General features: G+C 45.8%; 1 protein-coding gene across 1 annotated transcript in view; it reads left to right on the top strand.

The window, feature by feature from the left end:
• Nucleotides 1–19773, top strand: part of NTSR2 (neurotensin receptor 2) — a 70181-nt gene extending 50408 nt beyond the window's left edge. Inside the window, exons 3-4 of the mRNA XM_040430971.1 lie at nucleotides 16707–16797; nucleotides 17909–19773. Of these exons, the coding sequence (XP_040286905.1) occupies nucleotides 16707–16797; nucleotides 17909–18068 (251 nt within the window). The 3' untranslated portion in view covers nucleotides 18069–19773. The remainder of the gene's footprint in view (nucleotides 1–16706; nucleotides 16798–17908) is intronic.
• Nucleotides 19774–21155: the final 1382 nt, after the last annotated feature.

The following is a 21155-nucleotide window of genomic DNA, read 5'->3' as shown; positions in this document are numbered from 1 at the left end:
TCAGAGGAAGGGAAAGGGACACGCCTGTCCCTCCCCTGCCGCACAGCCATCTGTATCGCTGTCCTGAGGATGGCGATACAGATGACTGGAGATGAACGCTTCAATAATGGAAGCGCTCATCTCCGTCTGATACTGACTGTCCTGCCTGCCTAAAGTTAGTTGCGGGTCGGCGCGGGGGGGGCCCCTAAGGACTCGGGGGCCCGGGGGCAATTGCCCCCCTTGCCTCTATGGAAGCGCCGGCCCTGCGCCCACTTTATGAATGGAGCAGGCGGCGCGGGCGCATGATGTCATGAGTGACGCGCCGCCCGCCCACTCTCCTGGCCTGCCTCCTCCCTCCTCCCTGCTACGGAACTTGTTGTAAGTAATACAGCTTACAGATTACACATGATTATTATATTTTAATAATGCCTACAGGTTAGATAAGATTATACAACAGTGAGCGGGGCCGGTGCATTAGAATACAGGGACTGCATTGGTCCCCGCTTTCATTCCTAATCCAGATAACGGCCCCCAGTCTCTGTATTGGGGGTCATTCACACTGCAGGGACACTTATGGGGGGGAAATGTGGATGGCACATAGCATAAGATGCTATATATGTGTCATCCACAGATCCCCCCCATAGCAGTGTCATCCACAGATCCCCCCCATAGCAGTGTCATCCACAGATCCCCCCTATAGCAGTGTCATCCACAGATCCCCATCACAGTGCCATCCACAGATCCCCCATCACAGTGCCATCCACAGATCCCCCATCACAGTGCCACCCACAGATCCCCCATCACAGTGCCATCCACAGATCCCCCATCACAGTGCGTCATCCACAGATCCCCCATCACAGTGCTTCATCCACAGATCCCCCATCACAGTGCGTCATCCACAGGTCCCCCATAACAGTGCGTCATCCACAGGTCCCCCATAACAGTGCGTCATCCCCAGGTCCCCCATAACAGTGCGTCAACCACAGGTCCCCCATAACAGTGCGTCATCCACAGGTCCCCCATAACAGTGCGTCATCCACAGGTCCCCCATAACAGTGCGTCATCCACAGGTCCCCCATAACAGTGCGTCATCCACAGGTCCCCCATAACAGTGCGTCATCCACAGGTCCCCCATAACAGTGCGTCATCCACAGGCCCCCCATAACAGTGCGTCATCCACAGGCCCCCCATAACAGTGCGTCATCCACAGGTCCCCCATAACAGTGCGTCATCCACAGGTCCCCCATAACAGTGCGTCATCCACAGGTCCCCCATAACAGTGCGTCATCCACAGGTCCCCTATAACAGTGCGTCATCCACAGGTCCCCATAACAGTGCGTCATCCACAGGTGCCCCATAACAGTGCGTCATCCACAGGTCCCCCATAACAGTGCGTCATCCACAGGTCCCCCATAACAGTGCGTCATCCACAGGTGCCCCATAACAGTGCGTCATCCACAGGTGCCCCATAACAGTGCGTCATCCACAGGTGCCCCATAACAGTGCGTCATCCACAGGTGCCCCATAACAGTGCGTCATCCACAGGTGCCCCATAACAGTGCGTCATCCACAGGTGCCCCATAACAGTGCGTCATCCACAGGTGCCCCATAACAGTGCGTCATCCACAGGTGCCCCATAACAGTGCGTCATCCACAGGTGCCCCATAACAGTGCGTCATCCACAGGTCCCCCATAACAGTGCGTCATCCACAGCAAATAGACCTCTAGCACAATTCCCTTAAAATATTGCATCACATATCATTATCGCAATTTTTAGGGCCCCAATTGCAATCGCACAAAATTCCCATATCGTGCAGCCCTAGTGCCCAACATGCAGAGATTACTCAATGGCTGTGATGAGTAACATTGCCACCCAGCTTTTCCATCTTTCCTGTGCATCGTATACAGCACATAATCTCAGTGCCTCTGCTTTGGGCACAGCACCCTACCTCATGGACACTATCAAATTTGCAAGTAGCTGCTGCACAGAAAAATTCTCCTAGTCCTTGGTGTCTACGGGATGCCATTTGTTTACAGTGCATTTTGTGACACAAAAAGCATTTTGTATAGACAAAATTCATTTAGTAGAATTCTATGTCATAAAAAGACATTGTGCGTGACAAAATTACATTTTGTGCGACACAATAAAATTCTGTGTGACAAAATAACATTTTGCGCCACAAAATGACATTCTGTGTCACAAAATTTACAGAATTGTATTCTGTGACACAACATTCATTTTTGTCACACAGAATGTTACTTTGTGGCACATAATTTTATTTTGTCACACAGAATGCCATTTTGTGACATAGAATTCTTCAAAATGAATTTTAGCTACTCAAAATGCATTTTGTGTCACAAAATTCTCCATTAGAAAACGGCTTAGATTCCCTTATGTCTTTATGTGTAAGTGCAAAGAGATGTGTTTACAGTTATGCAGGTATGTAGCATGTATATAATCAGCGCATGTATGGGTGTGCTTCTACAGCGCATTCGGAAAATCTTCAGACCCTTTCACTTTTTTCACAAAAAAAAATCTAGATTTCCCATCAATCTGCACTCAATGAGAAAGTGACTTTTTTTTTAGAAATGTTTACACATTTATTTAACAAAAAATATATACCAAAAAAATTTTAAATCTCACATGTACATACATATTCAGAACCTTTAGACTGGGTTCACACGAGCGGATGCCGTGCGTGGCATCCGCTCCGTGAAAGAGTGCCAAGACCCGATGCAGACTGCAGAGGCACTGAGCATTAACATGACTGATAATGCTCCGTGCCTCTCTGTGATTTCTTTACTACGAAATCACAGTTGTCACTGTGATTTCGTAGTAAAGAGATCACAGAGAAGCACGGAGCATTATCAGTCATGTTAATGCTCCGTGCCTCTGCAGTCTGCATCGGGTCTTGGCACTCTTTCACGGAGCGGATGCCACGCACGGCATCCGCTCGTGTGAACCCAGCCTTACTATAACACTTGAAATTAAGCTCTGGGGGCCTCCCATTTCCGTTGAGATGTTTCTACACTTGGATTGGAGTTACCTGTAGTAAATTTGATTGAATGGACATAATTTGGAAAGACACACACCTGTCTACATAAGGTCTCACTGCTGACAATTTATATCATAGCAAAAACCAAGCCATGTGGACGAAAGAACTGCCTGTAGAGCTCAGTGACAGGATTGTAAAGGCACAGATTTAGGGGACTTTCACCTAGCGTTATTCTTTTCCGGCATTGAGTTCCGTCCTAGGGGCGGTTTTATCCCCATGCATTCTGAATGGAGAGCTATCCATTCAGGATGCATGAGGATGTCTTCAGTTCAGTCTTTTTGACCTTTCAGGACGGAGATAATACTGCAGCAAATTCCGGAACACATCCAGCATTTATTCCCATTGACATGCATTAATGCCGGATCCGTCCCCCGAAAAACGGATCCGGCATTGCGGTCTGCACATGCTCAAACCGCAAAAAATGTGAAAAAAATAAATGCCGGATCCGTTTTTCCAGATGACACCGGAGAGATGGATCTGGCATTTCAATGTATTTGTTATACGCAGGGCTTTTTTTCTCAGAGAAAAGGTGGTGGAACTCACCCCCCCTCCCCTGGCCATGCCCCTACCCCCCCCACCCCCTAGGACCGCCCCCCTACCCACCCCCTAGGACCGCCCCCCCTACACACCCCTAGGACCACCCCCTAAAACCGCCCCTTTAGAGAACAGGGATGCAAGTAAAATTTGGGGGGGCTATAAAAGTCCAGCCCAGCAAAGAAACCCCCCAGATGGGGATGGCACTGTTAATGGGGGATCTGGGGATGGCACTGTTAATGGGGGATCTGGGGATGGCACTGTTAATGGGGGATCTGGGGATGGCACTGTTATGGGGTGGAGGATCTGGGGATGGCACTGTTATGGGGGATCTGTGGATAGCATCCACAGATCCCCCATCCTATAACAGTGCCATCCACAGATCCCCCCCCCATCCTATAACAGTGCCATCCACAGACCCCCCCCCCCCACCCCATAACAGTGCCATCCACAGACCCTTCACCCCATAACAGTGCCATCCACAGACCCCCCTCCACCCCATAACAGTGCCATCCACAGACCCCCCCATCCTATAACAGTGCCATCCACAGACCCCCCCTCCACCCCATAACAGTGCCATCCACAGACCCCCCCACCCCATAAAAGTGCCATCCACAGACCCCCCCACCCCATAAAAGTGCCATCCACAGACCCCCCTCCACCCCATAACAGTGCCATCCACAGACCCCCCCCATCCTATAACAGTACCATCCACAGACCCCCCCCACCCCATAACAGTGCCATCCACAGACCCCCCCCCCCCCCCCATAACCGTGCCATCCACAAACCCCCCCCCACCCCATAACCGTGCCATCCACAAACCCCCCATTGCCGCTCCAGTAGAGACTTATAAAATGTGTAATTAAATTAATAATGATTCATGCTGCCCCTCTGTAGTATAACTTTCAATATATTGTACTCACAGGGCTACTGTTATCGTAATGCAGGCCGGTTATGGGGTGGGGGGGGCTTTTTTTCTTTTTTATGAATGAAGTAGGCGGCGCAGGCACGTGACGTCAGTCAGTGACGCTGCCGCTCGTCTGCCCGGCCGGCCTGCATTACGATAACAGTAGCCATGTGAGTACAATATATTGAAAGTTATACTACAGAGGGGCAGCATGAATCATTATTAATTTAATTACACATTTTATAAGTCACTACTGGAGCTGCGGGGCCGGAGCACAGTGAACGTACCAGCCCCCAGCTCCTCCTCCCAGTCCCTCCCCGCTGATACATCGCAGGCTGCGATGTCAAAAGGTGGCGGAACGCCGTTCCGGTGCGTTCCGCCAGAAAAAAAGCCCTGGTTATACGGATCCAGATCCTGATCCATATGACAAATTCCATCAGTTTGCATGCGTTTTGACGGATCCGGCAGGCAGTTCCGGCGACGGAACTGCCTGCCGGAATCCTCTGCCCCAAGTGTGAAAGTACCCTTGAAGAAGGGAACAAAACATTTCTGCTGCACTGAAAGTTGCCTAGAGCACATTGGTTTCCATAATTCTTAAATGGAAGAAGTTTAGAACAACCAGAACTCTTCCTAGAGCTGGCTACCCCACCAAACAAAGTAACTGTAGAATGACTTTAGTAACAGAGATGACCAAGAACCCAATGGTCACTTTGGCTAAGCTCCAAAGATTGGCTGAGCTTCCAGAAGGTCAACCATCACTACAGCACTCCAACTATCTGGGCTTTATAGCAGAGTGGCCAGAAAGAAGACTCTCCTGAGTAAAAGACATGAAAACAAATGAAAGTTTGCAGAAAACACCTAAATGACTCTTAGACTGCGAGAAACAAGATTCTCTGGTCTGATGAAACCAAGATTGAACTTTATGGCCTCAATTCTAAGCATCATGTTTGTAGGAAACCAGGCACTGTTCAATACAATGAAGCATGGTGGTGGCAGCATCATGCTGTGAGGGTGTTTTTCCAGCAGCTGGGACAAGGAGACTGGTCAGAGTTGTGGGAAAGCTGAATGGAGAAATGTACAGAGATATTTTAAATGAAAACACATTCCCATGTGCTCTGGAACTCAGACTAGGCTGAAGTTTTATGTTCCAACAAAATAATGACCCTAAGCACACAGTCAAGACAACACGGTAGTGCCTTAGGGACAACTCTGTTAATGTCCTTGAGTGGCCCAGCCAGAGCCCTGACTTGAACCCCACTGAACATCTCTGGAGAGACCTGAAAATAGCTGTCCACCAACAGTCCCCTCCCAACCTGACAGAGATTGAGAGGATCTGCAGAGAAGAATAGCATGTGCAAACTTTGTGGCATCATATCATACCCAAGAAGACTGGAGGTTGTATAGTACCCCAGATTGGGCACTACCATTCCTTCACTCTGCTACTGTCTCTAATGGCTAACGAATAATGTCATCTGTTTATAATATTGTTATGCAGCTACTACATGTAATGTGCCTGGTTGTCCAGAAGGTGGCAGTGTACCTAGCAGAGAGAGATCTTTAGATAGAATGGTGCTTATTACCACTCCATTCTCCCCTCTTTTGGGCAGAGGAGGGGTTGCAGGAAGCTATAGTAAGTCGATAGTGGAATTGAGAGTTGGAAGGAGATGAGACAACAGGGTGCAGTGAGGGGAGCCCTCCTCCCTGCAGCCGGAGTCCTGGGAAGCAGCTTGTAAAGCACACTGACTCCTTGCAGTTCATAGACTGATTATTGCTAGGGGGTCAAAAGCCAAAGGCCCCCCTCTCAACCAGAACGGTTATAAAGTCCTGTAACTAGACTAAAGCCAGAGATTAGCACAGCAGAGAAAGAAAGCAAGGTATCCAAGTTAGCCTGCCAATTTACTCTAAAACCTGCTAGAACCAAGAGAAAGACCATATATTGTCTGGATGCAAGTTTATTCAAGTTAAACTTTATCAAGTCTGGACTCAACTTATTCTCCACCAACTACATTTCTCTAATTTGAATGCTACAGAGCCTAACTCTGAGGAGCGACGGTATCCAGATAGGAGCACCCTGACACACAGATCTATTCAAGCCACATCACCACTTGGCATTCCTAACACTGGGACCCGATTGGCCCTGGGAGTGGCACGTTGCAGTTGTAATCACTACAAAAGGGGCTTCACTTAAGTCCTGACCAAAGGGTCTGAATACTAATGTCAGTGCAAGGTTTGAGTTTTTCCTTTTTTATAAATTTGCAAAGATTTCTAATATTCTGTCAGTTTCTCATTATGGGGTATTGAGTGCAGAATGGAAAATGGGAACTTTCTTTATTTTTGCACAAGGCCGCAACATTACAAAATTAGAAAAAAAGGGTCTGAAGACTTTTCGGATGCTGTATGATGTGAGTATGCATGCTAGGCAACAAGCTATCAGACCTCTGCATAGGTCAGGCAGCATGCCTACAACACTCTCCCATAGAATTTGATGAACATCTCCTGTCTATTGTTTCCGATGGTCCATTTTGCTGCTGTAATGCATATTTCTTTATGCTATTAGTAGCAGTTAGGGGAACATGGCTGGCTCCATAATCCTGTACAGGTATTAGAATAAAAAGAATCTACAATCAGAAAATAAAAATAGATTAAAAAAGGCTATGTAACAATATGTGGTTTAATTATTAATAATAAAAAAAAACTAGTGATACGTTCCCTTGCACTGCTGAAATGTTTCCTGGTGTGAAAGTTTTATAGACTCTGCCCCCTTTCTAGAATATGCCTACTACTTTCATTAAATGCCCTGACCCTTTTTGTGATGCATCACGCCCCTTCCGAGCATGTATGGGTGCTGGGGCTGCGTCTAATGATGCAGCACCCTGGTGTTACATACAGTTAGAGGTCATGGAAGGGAGAAAGCAGCGGGAGATCTGCCTACTCCAGCAGACTCCCAGTAGAGTTGCCAATGATGTGTACAGATGTGCATCCCCCTCCTTTATCTCTTATACAATTGATGTTTTGCCTCCACTATGGGAGTTCTTTGTTAAATGAAATGCAGCATGTTGGGCACTCACTTAACACTACTGCTGTCTATTAGACATATGTGAGATAGACAGATAGTAGAAAGAGTGAGAGATAGATAGATAGATATACACCGACCCCGGGTGTGTCCCCGTTTCTCAACCCCCTATTTCTCACATGCTTTGGCAATACTAATGTAGAATTTTAGACCTGCCAATAAAGCTTGATTGATTGATAGACAGACAGACAGATAGATATAAGATAGAGAGAGAAAGAAAGAGAGAGAGAGAGAGAGATACAGAGCTACATGCCTAGAGAAAGCAGACTGTGCCAGCAGTGTCACCTGGAGGCGGTGGAGGATGAGTCCCACTTCCTAATATACTGTCCCAAATACTCAGCAGTGAGGGGCATCCACTTTAGGAGACTCTCTGATCTACTCCCAGACTTCAGCTCCATGGAGGAGGAAGAGAAGCTGCCCATCCTGCTGGGAGAGGAAGAGAACACTGTGGACATAGCAGCACAATATATCAGTGCCTGCCACAGACTGAGAGGAGCCTGATATGCCATGGACTCTGATACCCTGAACCCAGGGTGTGTCCGCACCCCTTCCCTCTCCCTGTCATGATATGCCACGGACTATAATACACCGATCCCGGGTGTGTACCCATTTCTCAACCACCTATTTCCCACATGCTTTGGCAATACTAATGTATAATTTTAGACCTGCCAATAAAGCTTGATTGATTGATAGATAGATAGATAGACAGATATGAGATAGATACATATGAGGATAGACAGACAGATACAGTCAGGTCCATAAATATTGGGACATCGACACAATTGTAAGATTTTTTGGCTCTATACACCACCACAATGGATTTGAAATGAAACAAACAAGATGTGCTTTACCTGCAGACTGTCAGCTTTAATTTGAGGGTATTTATATCCAAACAGGTGAACGGTGCAGGAATTACAACAGTTTGCATATGTGCCTCCCACTTGTTAAGGGACCAAAAGTAATGGGACAATTGACTTCTCAGCTGTTCCATGGCCAGGTGTGTGTTATTCCCTCATTTCTGGCCTTTTCTCTAATTTTTATTAAAATATAACTTTTATTTCTCTTTAATTAAATAATATAGCCACAAAAAAACATATACATTTAAAAACTCTATATGGAGGGCAATTAGTGCGGAGCTATAGGCTTGACACCCACTACTTGTCTGGTGGGTAGCTGAGATCTATATTATCTCCTGCAAGGAATTGCGTAGTGCTTGTCTGTATTGTCAGCCGACATCAGACACCTTGCAGCTATCGGTTTATGGGGTTATTACCCTACCTAAAGTGCTTTATTTCACCAAGTGCAATGTTTTAACACTCGTAGCGGCTCCTACCGCCCACACTTATACCTATTGGCTGCCCCTATAACAAAGTATCTATGCCGCGTCTGCAGATCGCCGTTCCGTAGTCATTCTTCCCAGGGGGAGCTACATCAATAGCTTTTAAATGTGTAAGGCAGGGCAAAGAATGACTACGGAACGGCGATCTGCAGACGCAGCATAGATACTTTGTTATAGGGGCAGCCAATAGGTATAAGTGTGGGCGGTTGGAGCCGCTACGAGTGTTAAAACATTGCACTTGGTGAAATAAAGCACTTTAGGTAGGGTAATAACCCCATAAACCGATAGCTGCAAGGTGTCTGATGTCGGCTGACAATACAGACAAGCACCCCGCAATTCCTTGCAGGAGATAATATAGATCTCAGCTACCCACCAGACAAGTAGTGGGTGTCAAGCCTATAGCTCCGCACTAATTGCCCTCCATATAGAGTTTTTAAATGTATATGTTTTTTTGCGGCTATATTATTTAATTAAAGAGAAATAAAAGTTATATTTTAATAAAAATTAGAGAAAAGGCCAGAAACAGGAACTATAGTCCCTAGACTATTGAAACCATACTCTTGACCTCCTGGGTCCAGTGGATCATTTGTAAATATTATTATTCCCTCATTATCCCAATTACAATGAGCAGATAAAAGGTCCAGAGTTCATTTCAAGTGTGCTATTTGCATTTGGAATCTGTTGCTGTCAACTCTCAAGATGAGATCCAAAGAGCTGTCACTATCAGTGAACCAAGCCATCATTAGGCTGAAAATACAAGACAAACCCATCAGAGAGATAGCAAAAACATTAGGCGTGGCCAAAACAACTGTTTGAAACATTCTTAAAAAGAAGGAACGCACCGGTGAGCTCAGCAACACCAAAAGACCCGGAAGACCACAAAAAACAACTGTGGTGGATGACCGAAGAATTCTTTCCCTGCTGAAGAAAACACCCTTCACAACTGTTGGCCAGATCAAGAACACTCTCCAGGAGGTAGGTGTATGTGTGTCAAAGTCAACAATCAATAGAAGACTTCACCAGAGTGAATACAGAGAGTTCACAACAAGATGTAAACCATTGGTGAGCCTCAAAAACAGGAAGGCCAGATTAGAGTTTGCCAAACGACATCTAAAAAAGCCTTCACAGTTCTGGAACAACATCCTATGGACAGATGAGACCAAGATCAACTTGTACCAGAGTGATGGTGAGAGAAGAGTATGGAGAAGGAAAGGAACTGCTCATGATCCTAAGCATATCACCTCATCAGTGAAGCATGGTGGTGGTAGTGTCATGGCGTGGGCATGTATGGCTGCCAATGGAACTGGTTCTCTTGTTGTCAGGGATCGAACCGGGAGACTCCGGCATCTTAGGCTGTAGCCTTGCTCACTAGACCACAGAGCTTCCTGGACAGTTTCTGTTACCTTTTTGAACCATCTCTTTGACCTGAATGTTCCTGCTTTTAGTTTTGACCAATCAGATCTGTGTACGCCCTATTTAAGGAAGACCATGTCACTTCCTCCCTTGCCAGATTATTGAGCTATCTCAGCCTTAGTCTTGCTTCAGCCTCTCAGCATTTTGTCTGCTAACCTGCTCGTGTACCGAACTCTGCCTCCATCGACTACTCTCCTGCCTCATCCTGAATCCTTGCACCTGCCATCTCGTGTACCGAACTCTGCCTTCATTTGACTACTCTCCTGCCTCATCCTGAATCCTTGTACCTGCCATCCCGTGTACCGACCCAGGACTGCCTGACTACTCTCTTGCCTTCCTCGTTCTTCGGCACTCATCTACCACGTGCACCTTATCGGGTCCATTGAGCCACCGCCATTCCTGCATATCTGGATCATTCATCCATTCTGTTTCCGCGCTCCTCTGTTCCTGTGTCGCTGCCATTGGACTCCTTCCCCTCTTCGAGTAACCTCTACAAGCAATTGTGCAGGTAACCTTAACATAATAATCTGGCCTCAAAAATGGAGTCCGCGGTGACGCTCCTGAAACAACAAGTTATAGAGCTACAAGAATTCGGAACCACTTATCAGGAAAAATTTTCCCAGTTACAAAGTGTGGTACAAGATCAACAAGGGGAAATAATCGCCCTACAGAGACAACTCCTGGAGGGGCAGGCCCCAGCTGGAGATACTCGCATGCCACTCCCAGCAAGGTTTAATGGAGATCGACGCCAATTCCGAGGTTTTTTGAACCAATGTCGAATCTATTTTGAAATGAATCCAGCCCGGTTCACTACTGGAAAGATGAAGGTATTGTTCATCATCAATCTTTTGTCTGATGAGGCTCTCGCATGGGCATCTCCTTACGTGGAGACCGACAGCAGCCTTCTGCGGGATCTGGAGACCTTCATCTCCGCCATAAGTCAGGTGTTTGATGATCCTAATCGTTGTGCTACTGCGGAACTAAAACTACATAATCTACGCCAAGGAAACCGTTCAGTGGCCGTTTACACAGCCGAATTCCGCCGCTGGGTGACCGACACCACCTGGAATCATGCCGCCCAAAAGAGTCAGTTCCGGCGGGGGTTGTCTGAGCAAATGAAAGATGAACTTGCTAGGACAGATATTCCAGAGGACTTTGAAGACTTCATTCAACTTTGTATCAGAGTCGACCAGAGACTTACTGAAAGGAGAAGGGAGAAAGCATGGGCGCAGGAAAACCGACCCACCTATTCTTTCAGACCATCAGCTCCCCGTAATCCTGAACCTGCACCGGAACCTATGCAAATCGATGCATTACGGAGATCCATAACTGTAGCGGAAAAGGAAAGACGCATCTCAGAAGATCTTTGTCTCTACTGCGGAAAACCAGGACATTATGCGATCGACTGCCCTAGAAGGGTCCGTAGAATAAACGTGGTCAGAGAGATAGAAGAACAATTGGAATCAGAAATTCCATACTCCATACACTCTGAAATAAACTCTATTTCCCCTATTGCTTGGAAGAAAGACCAAACTACTATCCCCGAGTCTCATTTCATGGTACCCATTCAGATCTTCACTTCTGAACTCGAAATCTCCTGCTCTGCTATGCTGGACTCTGGGGCCGGGGGCAATTTTATGGACTTAACATTTGCACAAAAAAACCATATCCCACTATTAAAGAGAACAACACCATTGGATATGGAGACTGTGGACGGCTCACCTCTTTCCTCAGGTCCAGTTACGCAAGAAACGGGAAAGCTCCAAATACGCATCAACACGGATCACCTTGAGGACATCCATTTTTCTTTGATCTCTTCACCCAAATTTCCCATAATCTTGGGGATCCCATGGTTGGCGATTCATAATCCATCCATTGACTGGGAAAATCATGTACTACACTTCCCGTCGGAATTCTGTCAGTGTAATTGCCTGCAAGACACTCAGTCTTCGGCTCCAGCGATCCCTCTGGTTCCGGAACAGTCTACAAGTGAGTTATTACCTCTGCCGTACAAGAATTTTCAGGATGTTGGCGACAAGAAAAATGCAGATAAGCTTCCTCCTCACCGTTCTTACGACTGTCCGATTGAACTATTACCAGGAGCGGAAATACCGTTTGGCTGCATTTATCCGCTTTCTGATCCTGAATTGAAGGCTTTGAAAAAATATCTAGATGAAGATATAAAAAAGGGGTTTATCCGACCCTCCACCTCTCCAGCTGGTGCTCCTTTTTTCTTTGTAGAAAAGAAAGATTCCTCTTTACGCCCCTGTATAGACTACCGGAAACTTAATAGTATCACTGTAAAAAATCGGTATCCCCTTCCTTTAATATCTGAACTTCTCGAAAGACTGCGCACTGCCAAAATATTTACGAAACTCGATCTCAGAGGAGCATATAACCTGGTCCGTATTCGTCCGGGTGACGAATGGAAGACTGCTTTCCGAACTAGGTATGGACATTACGAATACCTCGTTATGCCTTTCGGACTGTGTAATGCGCCAGCTACATTTCAACACTTTGTTAACGATGTGTTCCGGGACATGTTGGATCAGTTCGTAATAATATACTTGGACGACATTCTAATCTTTTCTGAAAGTCTGGAGCAACATCGTATGGACGTCTGCAAGGTTCTACAGAGACTTCGAGAACACCAACTCTACATTAAACTTCAGAAATGCGAATTCGAAAAAACAACTGTTCAGTTTTTGGGATACATCATTTCTCCGAAGGGTCTAGAGATGGACCCCAGCAAGATTAGAGCTGTAACGGAGTGGCCTACTCCCAGAAATGTAAAAGACATACAAAGATTCATCGGTTTTGCCAATTTCTACAGGAGATTCATCCGGAATTTCTCCAGGGTCATCAAACCAATCACACAACTCACAAAGAAAACCGTACACTTCACCTGGACTCCCGAGGCACAAGACGCATTTAGTCAACTAAAGACTCTGTTCACAGGCGCACCAATACTAATCCATCCAGATCCAGAACTACCATTCACGGTAGAAGTGGATGCATCTGATTCAGCAATGGGGGCGGTTTTGTCACAACGTGCAGGAGATAAAGAGTTGCTTCACCCTTGTGCCTATTTTTCTCGCCAAATGTCCCCAGCCGAGAAAAATTACGACATCGGGAATAAGGAACTACTTGCAATCAAGGAAGCTTTCTCGGAGTGGAGACACCTTTTGGAGGGGGCCACCATTCCCGTAACCGTCTTGACTGATCACAAGAACCTTGAGTTTCTGCATAACGCCAAAAGATTATCCTCCAGACAGGCCAGATGGAGCCTGTTCTTTTCTCGTTTTAACTTTATTATTACCTACCGTCCAGGTTCTAAGAACGGCAAAGCAGACGCGCTGTCCAGAATGTTCTCTGACTCCTCCCAAGAAAATAAGAATCAAACCAAGATCCTGCCTGAAAGAAACTTCTTGGGGGCCACCCATTCGGGGGATTTATGGAAACTAATTAAAGACGGATATCAGAGTGACTCTTTCCTTAGCCACCCCACTAGTGAGGTAAACCTTCACTTCCAGGATGGTTATTGGATCAAACCGGATCATCAACTATATGTTCCCGAAATAGCTCGACTTGAAGTCCTTAAACTGGCTCATGATTCCAAGTTGGCCGGTCACTTGGGCATAAAAAAGACTCAAGAACTGTTATCTCGTTCCTTCTGGTGGCCCAATTGTAAAGGGGATGTGAAAAGGTATGTTTCTTCATGTTTGACCTGTGCACACTACAAGACACCACGTTCTTCCCCTCTGGGATTATTACAACCACTTCCTGTTCCATCTCGCCCTTGGGGCTCAGTTTCTATGGACTTCGTGGTCGATTTACCTCCTTCTCAAGGAATGAACACTATCCTTGTTGTCATAGACCGTCTTACCAAGATGGCACACTTCATACCATTCAAAGGAATACCATCTGCAAAACAGACAGCAGAACTCATGATCCGTGAAGTGTTCCGGCTACACGGGATTCCAGACAACGTGGTCTCTGATCGTGGGGTACAGTTCACGTCCAAATTCTGGAAAAACTTCTGTTCTGCCCTTGGAATCAAAGTAAATTTGTCATCAGCTTTTCATCCACAATCTAATGGTCAGACTGAAAGAACTAATCAAACCCTCGAACAGTATCTACGCTGTTTTATTACCCATTTACAAGATGACTGGATGGAACATCTCTCCACTGCAGAATTTGCATACAATAACTCGGAACACAGTTCGACTTCTTTCAGCCCGTTCTACGCAAACACAGGCCTCCATCCAGTCTTCATTCCTCATCAGCCAATCACCACGGCCCTCCCAGCAGTAACCGAACGGTTAACTAACCTGCAAGAGGTACGGGGAAAAATCATGGAGAATTTACACGAGGCCCAAAGACGCTCCAAACAAGCTGCGGACAAACACCGTAAACCAGCACCAGTTTTTCATATTGGAGACAAAGTGTGGCTTTCTACAAAAAATATTAAGCTGAGAGTCCCTTCTCAAAAACTGGGTCAAAGATACATTGGACCATATCAGATTTCGGCTCAAATTAATGATGTCACATTTAAACTCAAACTCCCGGATTCGCTCAAGATACATCCAGTCTTCCATTGTTCACTCTTCAAACCATTTGTCGAGAATACTTTCCCTGATCGCTTTTTGATGCCACCCCCACCAGTCAGGGTGCATGGAGAAGAGGAGTTCGTTGTAGAAAAGATCCTGGACTCTAGAATTTGTCGAAGAAAACTGCAGTATTTGATCCGTTGGAAGGGTTATGGTCCTGATGAGGACTCGTGGGAACCCAAGGAGAATGTACACGCTCCCAGACTGGTCAGTGAGTTTCATCGGCAATACCCCGACAGGCCTATCTTGGAGATGCCCGGAGGTCATCGTGGAGGAGGGGAGTACTGTCAGGGATCGAACCGGGAGACTCCGGCATCTTAGGCTGTAGCCTTGCTCACTAGACCACAGAGCTTCCTGGACAGTTTCTGTTACCTTTTTGAACCATCTCTTTGACCTGAATGTTCCTGCTTTTAGTTTTGACCAATCAGATCTGTGTACGCCCTATTTAAGGAAGACCATGTCACTTCCTCCCTTGCCAGATTATTGAGCTATCTCAGCCTTAGTCTTGCTTCAGCCTCTCAGCATTTTGTCTGCTAACCTGCTCGTGTACCGAACTCTGCCTCCATCGACTACTCTCCTGCCTCATCCTGAATCCTTGCACCTGCCATCTCGTGTACCGAACTCTGCCTTCATTTGACTACTCTCCTGCCTCATCCTGAATCCTTGTACCTGCCATCCCGTGTACCGACCCAGGACTGCCTGACTACTCTCTTGCCTTCCTCGTTCTTCGGCACTCATCTACCACGTGCACCTTTATCGGGTCCATTGAGCCACCGCCATTCCTGCATATCTGGATCATTCATCCATTCTGTTTCCGCGCTCCTCTGTTCCTGTGTCGCTGCCATTGGACTCCTTCCCCTCTTCGAGTAACCTCTACAAGCAATTGTGCAGGTAACCTTAACACTTGTATTTATTGATGATGTGACTGCTGATAAAAACAGCAGGATAAATTCTGAAGTGTTTCGGGCAATATTATCTGCTCATATTCAGCCAAATGCTTCAGAACTTATTGGACGGTTCTTCACAGTGCAGATGGAGAATGACCCAAAGCATACTGCAAAAGCAACCAAAGAGTTTTTTAAGGGAAAGAAGTGGAATATTACGCAATGGCCAAGTCAATCACTTGACCTGAATCCGATTGAGCATGCATTTCACTTGCTGAAGACAAAACTAAGGGAAAATGCCCCAAGAACAAGCAGGAACTGAAGACAGTTGCAGTAGAGGCCTGGTAGAGCATCACCATGGAAGAAACCCAGCGTCTGGTGATGTCTATGCGTTCCAGACTTCAGGCTGTAATTGACTGCAAAGGATTTGCAACCAAGTATTAAAAAGTGAAAGTTTGATTTATGATTATTATTCTGTCCTATTACTTTCGGTCCCTTAACAAGTGGGAGGCACATATGCAAACTGTTGTAATTCCTGCACCGTTCACCTGATTTGGATGTAAATACCCTCAAATTAAAGCTGACAGTCTGCAGGTAAAGCACATCTTGTCCGTTTCATTTCAAATCCACTGTGGTGGTGTATAGAGCCAAAAATGCTAGAATTGTGTCAATGTCCCAAAATTTATGGACCTGACTGTAGATAGAAAATTAGATAGATAGATAGATAGATAGGTAGATATGATATAGATCCAGTAGATATGAGAGAGATAGATAGATAGATAGATAGATAAATAGATGGATAGATAGATATAAGATGGTCATTAGTGTCCATCACGGGAGAATTTGCATCTTGTAATTTACTAGGAGATGTTCACCCAGGATATACAAAGTTAACTGTATGTAATTAACAGGAGCGATCGTAATTGCCTACTTTATATGCTGGTTACCTTACCACGCCAGAAGACTGATGTTCTGCTACATCCCGGATGATGAATGGTCTGGGTGAGTGCTCTGTGTTTTCATACATCTTGCATCTGGTCATAAGACCTCGTGTACACTGTGGTAGAGATCTGCGGTGTACAGATCTGTAATACACCATTCATAGAATCTGTCTCAAATTTAGAAACTGAGGAGCAGAGATAGCAGTTCCTCCAGGGTGCCACACAAGAAGACACCAGTATTATAAATAAATGGCGCATGGCAGGTGGGGACCATGTTGCAGATTTTACATTGAGGCTTACGAGCTTTAAAGCATTAACTCACAAATTCAGGCAGAACCAGCACTGAGAACAGCTGCCATCTTTTCCTGTGTCGGTGGAACCTCAGACAACTGTGTGAACACAGTCTTAAAGGACACATTAGTCAAGTATGTACCTGGCATCCAGACACCAAAATAAATCACAGAAAATCTACAGATTCAAGAACCCAAAATAATTACAGCCCAGACCATAGAATAAAACAGATAACTCCCCAAAAATTTGACTGCAGACCAGACCCCCTAATACAGGCCCCACAACAGACCCTACAGACCCCATACATTTACATGCGCTCCTGCTCTGTGTAACCTTGCTGCTCCGTTCCCTGGCTTCAGGACATGCACAGGTATGGTAGTGTGGCAGGTCATTCTACAGCTTCTGCGCACATTTGTGCATTTAGTGATCATCACTTTGAAATGTGATTAAACTGTTGTACATGAAATCCCTGGATTTTTTTCCTTTATAAAATGTGACCCTTAAGCTTCCCCAACCGCTACCATAGGTGTTCCCCTGTCCTGTCTAACCCTTGTCCATTCCCAGGCAGCAAGGTCATGACAACATAGTTTGTTACAGCTCCCACTGCATTCAAAGCCAGTTCTATAAATCCATATACAGTTAGCTCCCCCTAGTGGTGGCTCCAAACAGAATTTTTTTTTATAATTTAACTCTGAAGACAAGCAGAAGACTTTGAATGCTAAACCTAATATCAAACTGCTATCAAGATATATTTGGTAAAGAAAACATATATTTGGTGAAGGATTTGAGACCCATTCTGTCTTGTTATAGGGTCCTGTGATTTCTGAAGATGTCCCTCTTATCTGGAGGTTCTCATTCAGTCTGATGCTTTTTTCCTGCAGGTTCCTGTACACATTCTACCACTATTTCTACATGCTGACTAACACGTTGTTCTACGTCAGCTCTGCTGTGAACCCAGTGCTCTACAACATGGTCTCTTCTTCATTCCGACAGCTGTTCATGGAGACTATATATGCCTGTCCTGCAGTAAAAGCAGCATAAATCTCTCCTTCAAAGACATCACAAGCATATGGATCTTTTTATAAACTTCAACGACTTCTGTATGAAAATACAGGACAATATGATCATTAATCCATGAAGATACATGAAGATCGCCCAGGGGGTTAAATTCTCTTGAAACTGTATTATTATGTATTATATTATTGTTTTAATCACTTCTTTTATGTAGCTGTCTTAACCTTCCTCTCAAAGGTACACTGAAGTCACGGGGTCAAAGTATATTTATGGTACACTACAGCATTTGTGGATTTTACTGTCAGAGAAGCCCCATTATATTTGTTCACCAGTCCATCCAGTGGCATATCTGTCATGGTGGGGAGCAATGTGCCTTGAACTCGCCCATCCCACTGTTCCTACCTACTTGCACGATCTGCCCTAGACAGCGGCATACAACTGGTCGGCAGTCCTTTCCTGAATAAGTGCAGGGGTCTATACGGGAGGGAAAACCAGGAGGAAAATAATAAACTAGTGACAGATCGGCAGCCACAAAGACGGAAACAGACAAGCCAGGTCAGACAAAGAGACAAAATTAAAAAGAGCCAGGAACCGTAAATCAGAGTCAGAACCATGCCAAAGTCAATACCAGGAGAACAGACAGGGGAAACCAGAATTAGACAAATCAGATACAACACCAAGCCAGGAAGAAATGTCAGGGTCCAAATCATCAGGCAAAGGTCAAGGTCACGGACTTAATCAGAGATCTAGAATCCAGTAGACAGAATACTCAGAAGAAGGCTTGTCGAGGAGATCCAGAAGAATTATACCAATCACAGGCAACTTGTGGCCAGCAGATTGACTGTTAGAATAGGCCACGCTTCCTAGTCACGTGACGAGTCTGACGCTAACTCACTAGACGTGGCAGCACCGCCCCTAATTGGCCGGCGCTCCTGCACAGAGAGCGCCTGCCCTGTTGCCTGCGGCACTGTCTGTAACAAAGCACGCCTGCCGGCACCGGGCTTAAAAGTATCTATCACTGGGCTAGGACATGTGACCACCATGCGATGAAACTGACATACAGTAGAGGCTATCTGCCGCCACCACCAAGAGGAATTCACCGCATACAGATATATACAGCCCCCACTGAGTTCAATGACAGCTGAATAAATCCACAAGGAGCTCCCCCTGGTGTTGGCGGCAGAATGCAGCCAATCATATTTCATTTATCAAGTCATAAAAACAGGTCCACTGTAAAGAATGGTGGCCTTAGACTTTAATAAAGACATAAGACATTTGATGGAGTGAAGCTTCGGAATGCCAAAGTGACCAAATTGTCCGTCAGTGGTAGGCTAGATATACCGTAGCAGGAGAGTAGCTGGGGGCTTCTAAATTAACCTTTTCCCTGGTTGAAAGTAAGTCTAGAAATGACTCTTGCCACCCCCACCCCTATATTATACTGTATAGTATGTTTTATAGTGAGGAAGTGGCCGTATATGCAGAGTCACGCTCTATTATAGTGGACAGGAGATACGGAAACAACCCATAGATTATACCTGTGAGAGACCCTGTATATACAGCCACTTCTCCATCGCAGGGAAAGGACGCAGGACATTGAATGTAACATGCTCCCCTTGGGTGAAGTCCTATGAGATATGATCAGTCATCACAAAAATCACAATCCATGTCCCGTAATGTAAATGTTACCATCATAAATAATTCTACCACTGCTCCCTGGTGATGTGATATTTTCACTAATGTTGACTTACCGCTTCTGTTGCCTTCATCTTTACCGGAGCTCATTTTTATGTAAATTGATTCAGCTGGTGCCAAGTCTGTGACTGGTGGCACAAAACCCCCCAGGGTTCAAAATGCAATTCATATTTTTTATAAACTGATGATGTCACACTGAGAATTGGTAAACGTCTGTAAATAATATGGGTTCACCCCACTTTTAGAACTGGTGGGAGTCCATGGCCTGAGACCACTGGCCATCCCATAGTTCCAAAAAACAACGGATCCCCTAGATATGCCCCTTTTAGTTTTAGTTTATAGATTTTAATAAAAACAACAGCTCCATCTATAGTAAAATTCCTTTAATTCAGTATTTGGCAATCCAGAAATTCTGATAATGCGGCACAAAAGAACCTGATTATCTAAAATATACCAACGCCAGGACGGGCGACTAAACAAGGCTTAGGCCTCTTTCACACTTGCGTTGTCCGGATCCGGCGTGTACTCTACTTGCCGGAATTACACACCGGATCCGGAAAAACGCAAGTGTACAAAAAGCATTTGAAGACGGATCCGTCTTCAAAATGCTTTCAGTGTTACTATGGCAGCCAGGACGCTATTAAAGTCCTGGTTGCCATAGTAGGAGTGGGGAGCGGGGGAGCAGTATACTTACAGTCCGTGCGGCTCCCGGGGCGCTCCAGAATGACGTCAGAGCGCCCCATGCGCATGGATGACGTGATCCATGCGATCACGTGATCCATGCGCTTGGGGCGCCCTGATGTCACTCTGGAGCGCCCCGGGAGCCGCATGGACGGTAAGTATGCTGCTCCCCCGCTCCCCACTACACTTTACCATGGCTGCCAGGACTTTAGCGTCCCGGCAGCCATGGTAACCATTCAGAAAAAGCTAAAAGTCGGGTCCGGCAATGCGCCAAAACAACGTTTAGCTTAAGGCCGGATCCGGATCAATGCCTTTCAATGGGCATTAATTCCGGATCCGGCCTTGCGGCAAGTCTTCAGGATTTTTGGCCGGAGCAAAAAGCGCAGCATGCTGCGGTATTTTCTCCGGCCAAAAAACGTTCCGTTCCGGAACTGAAGACATCCTGATGCATCCTGAACGGATTTCTCTCCATTCAGAATGCATTAGGATAAAACTGATCAGGATTCTTCCGGCATAGAGCCCCGACGACGGAACTCTATGCCGGAAGAAAAGAACGCAAGTGTGAAAGAGCCCTTAGGAGAGTTCTCCAAAACAAGGCGGAATATTCTCCTTTTCAGTGTCTTCCTTGAGTTTCTCTACCTTTACAAGTACAATTTCTATACTTTTTTTTTAAAGACAATCCAATAATCTATAATATCTGGCACAAATCTAATTCCTATTGATGCTGGTTTAAAGGAATTT

This window comes from Bufo bufo, chromosome 4, assembly GCF_905171765.1.
Source record: "Bufo bufo chromosome 4, aBufBuf1.1, whole genome shotgun sequence".
NCBI classification, from domain to species: Eukaryota; Metazoa; Chordata; class Amphibia; order Anura; family Bufonidae; genus Bufo; species Bufo bufo.
The sequence above is the reverse complement of the archived record's forward strand: the minus strand, read 5'-3'. Positions and strand labels throughout refer to the sequence as shown.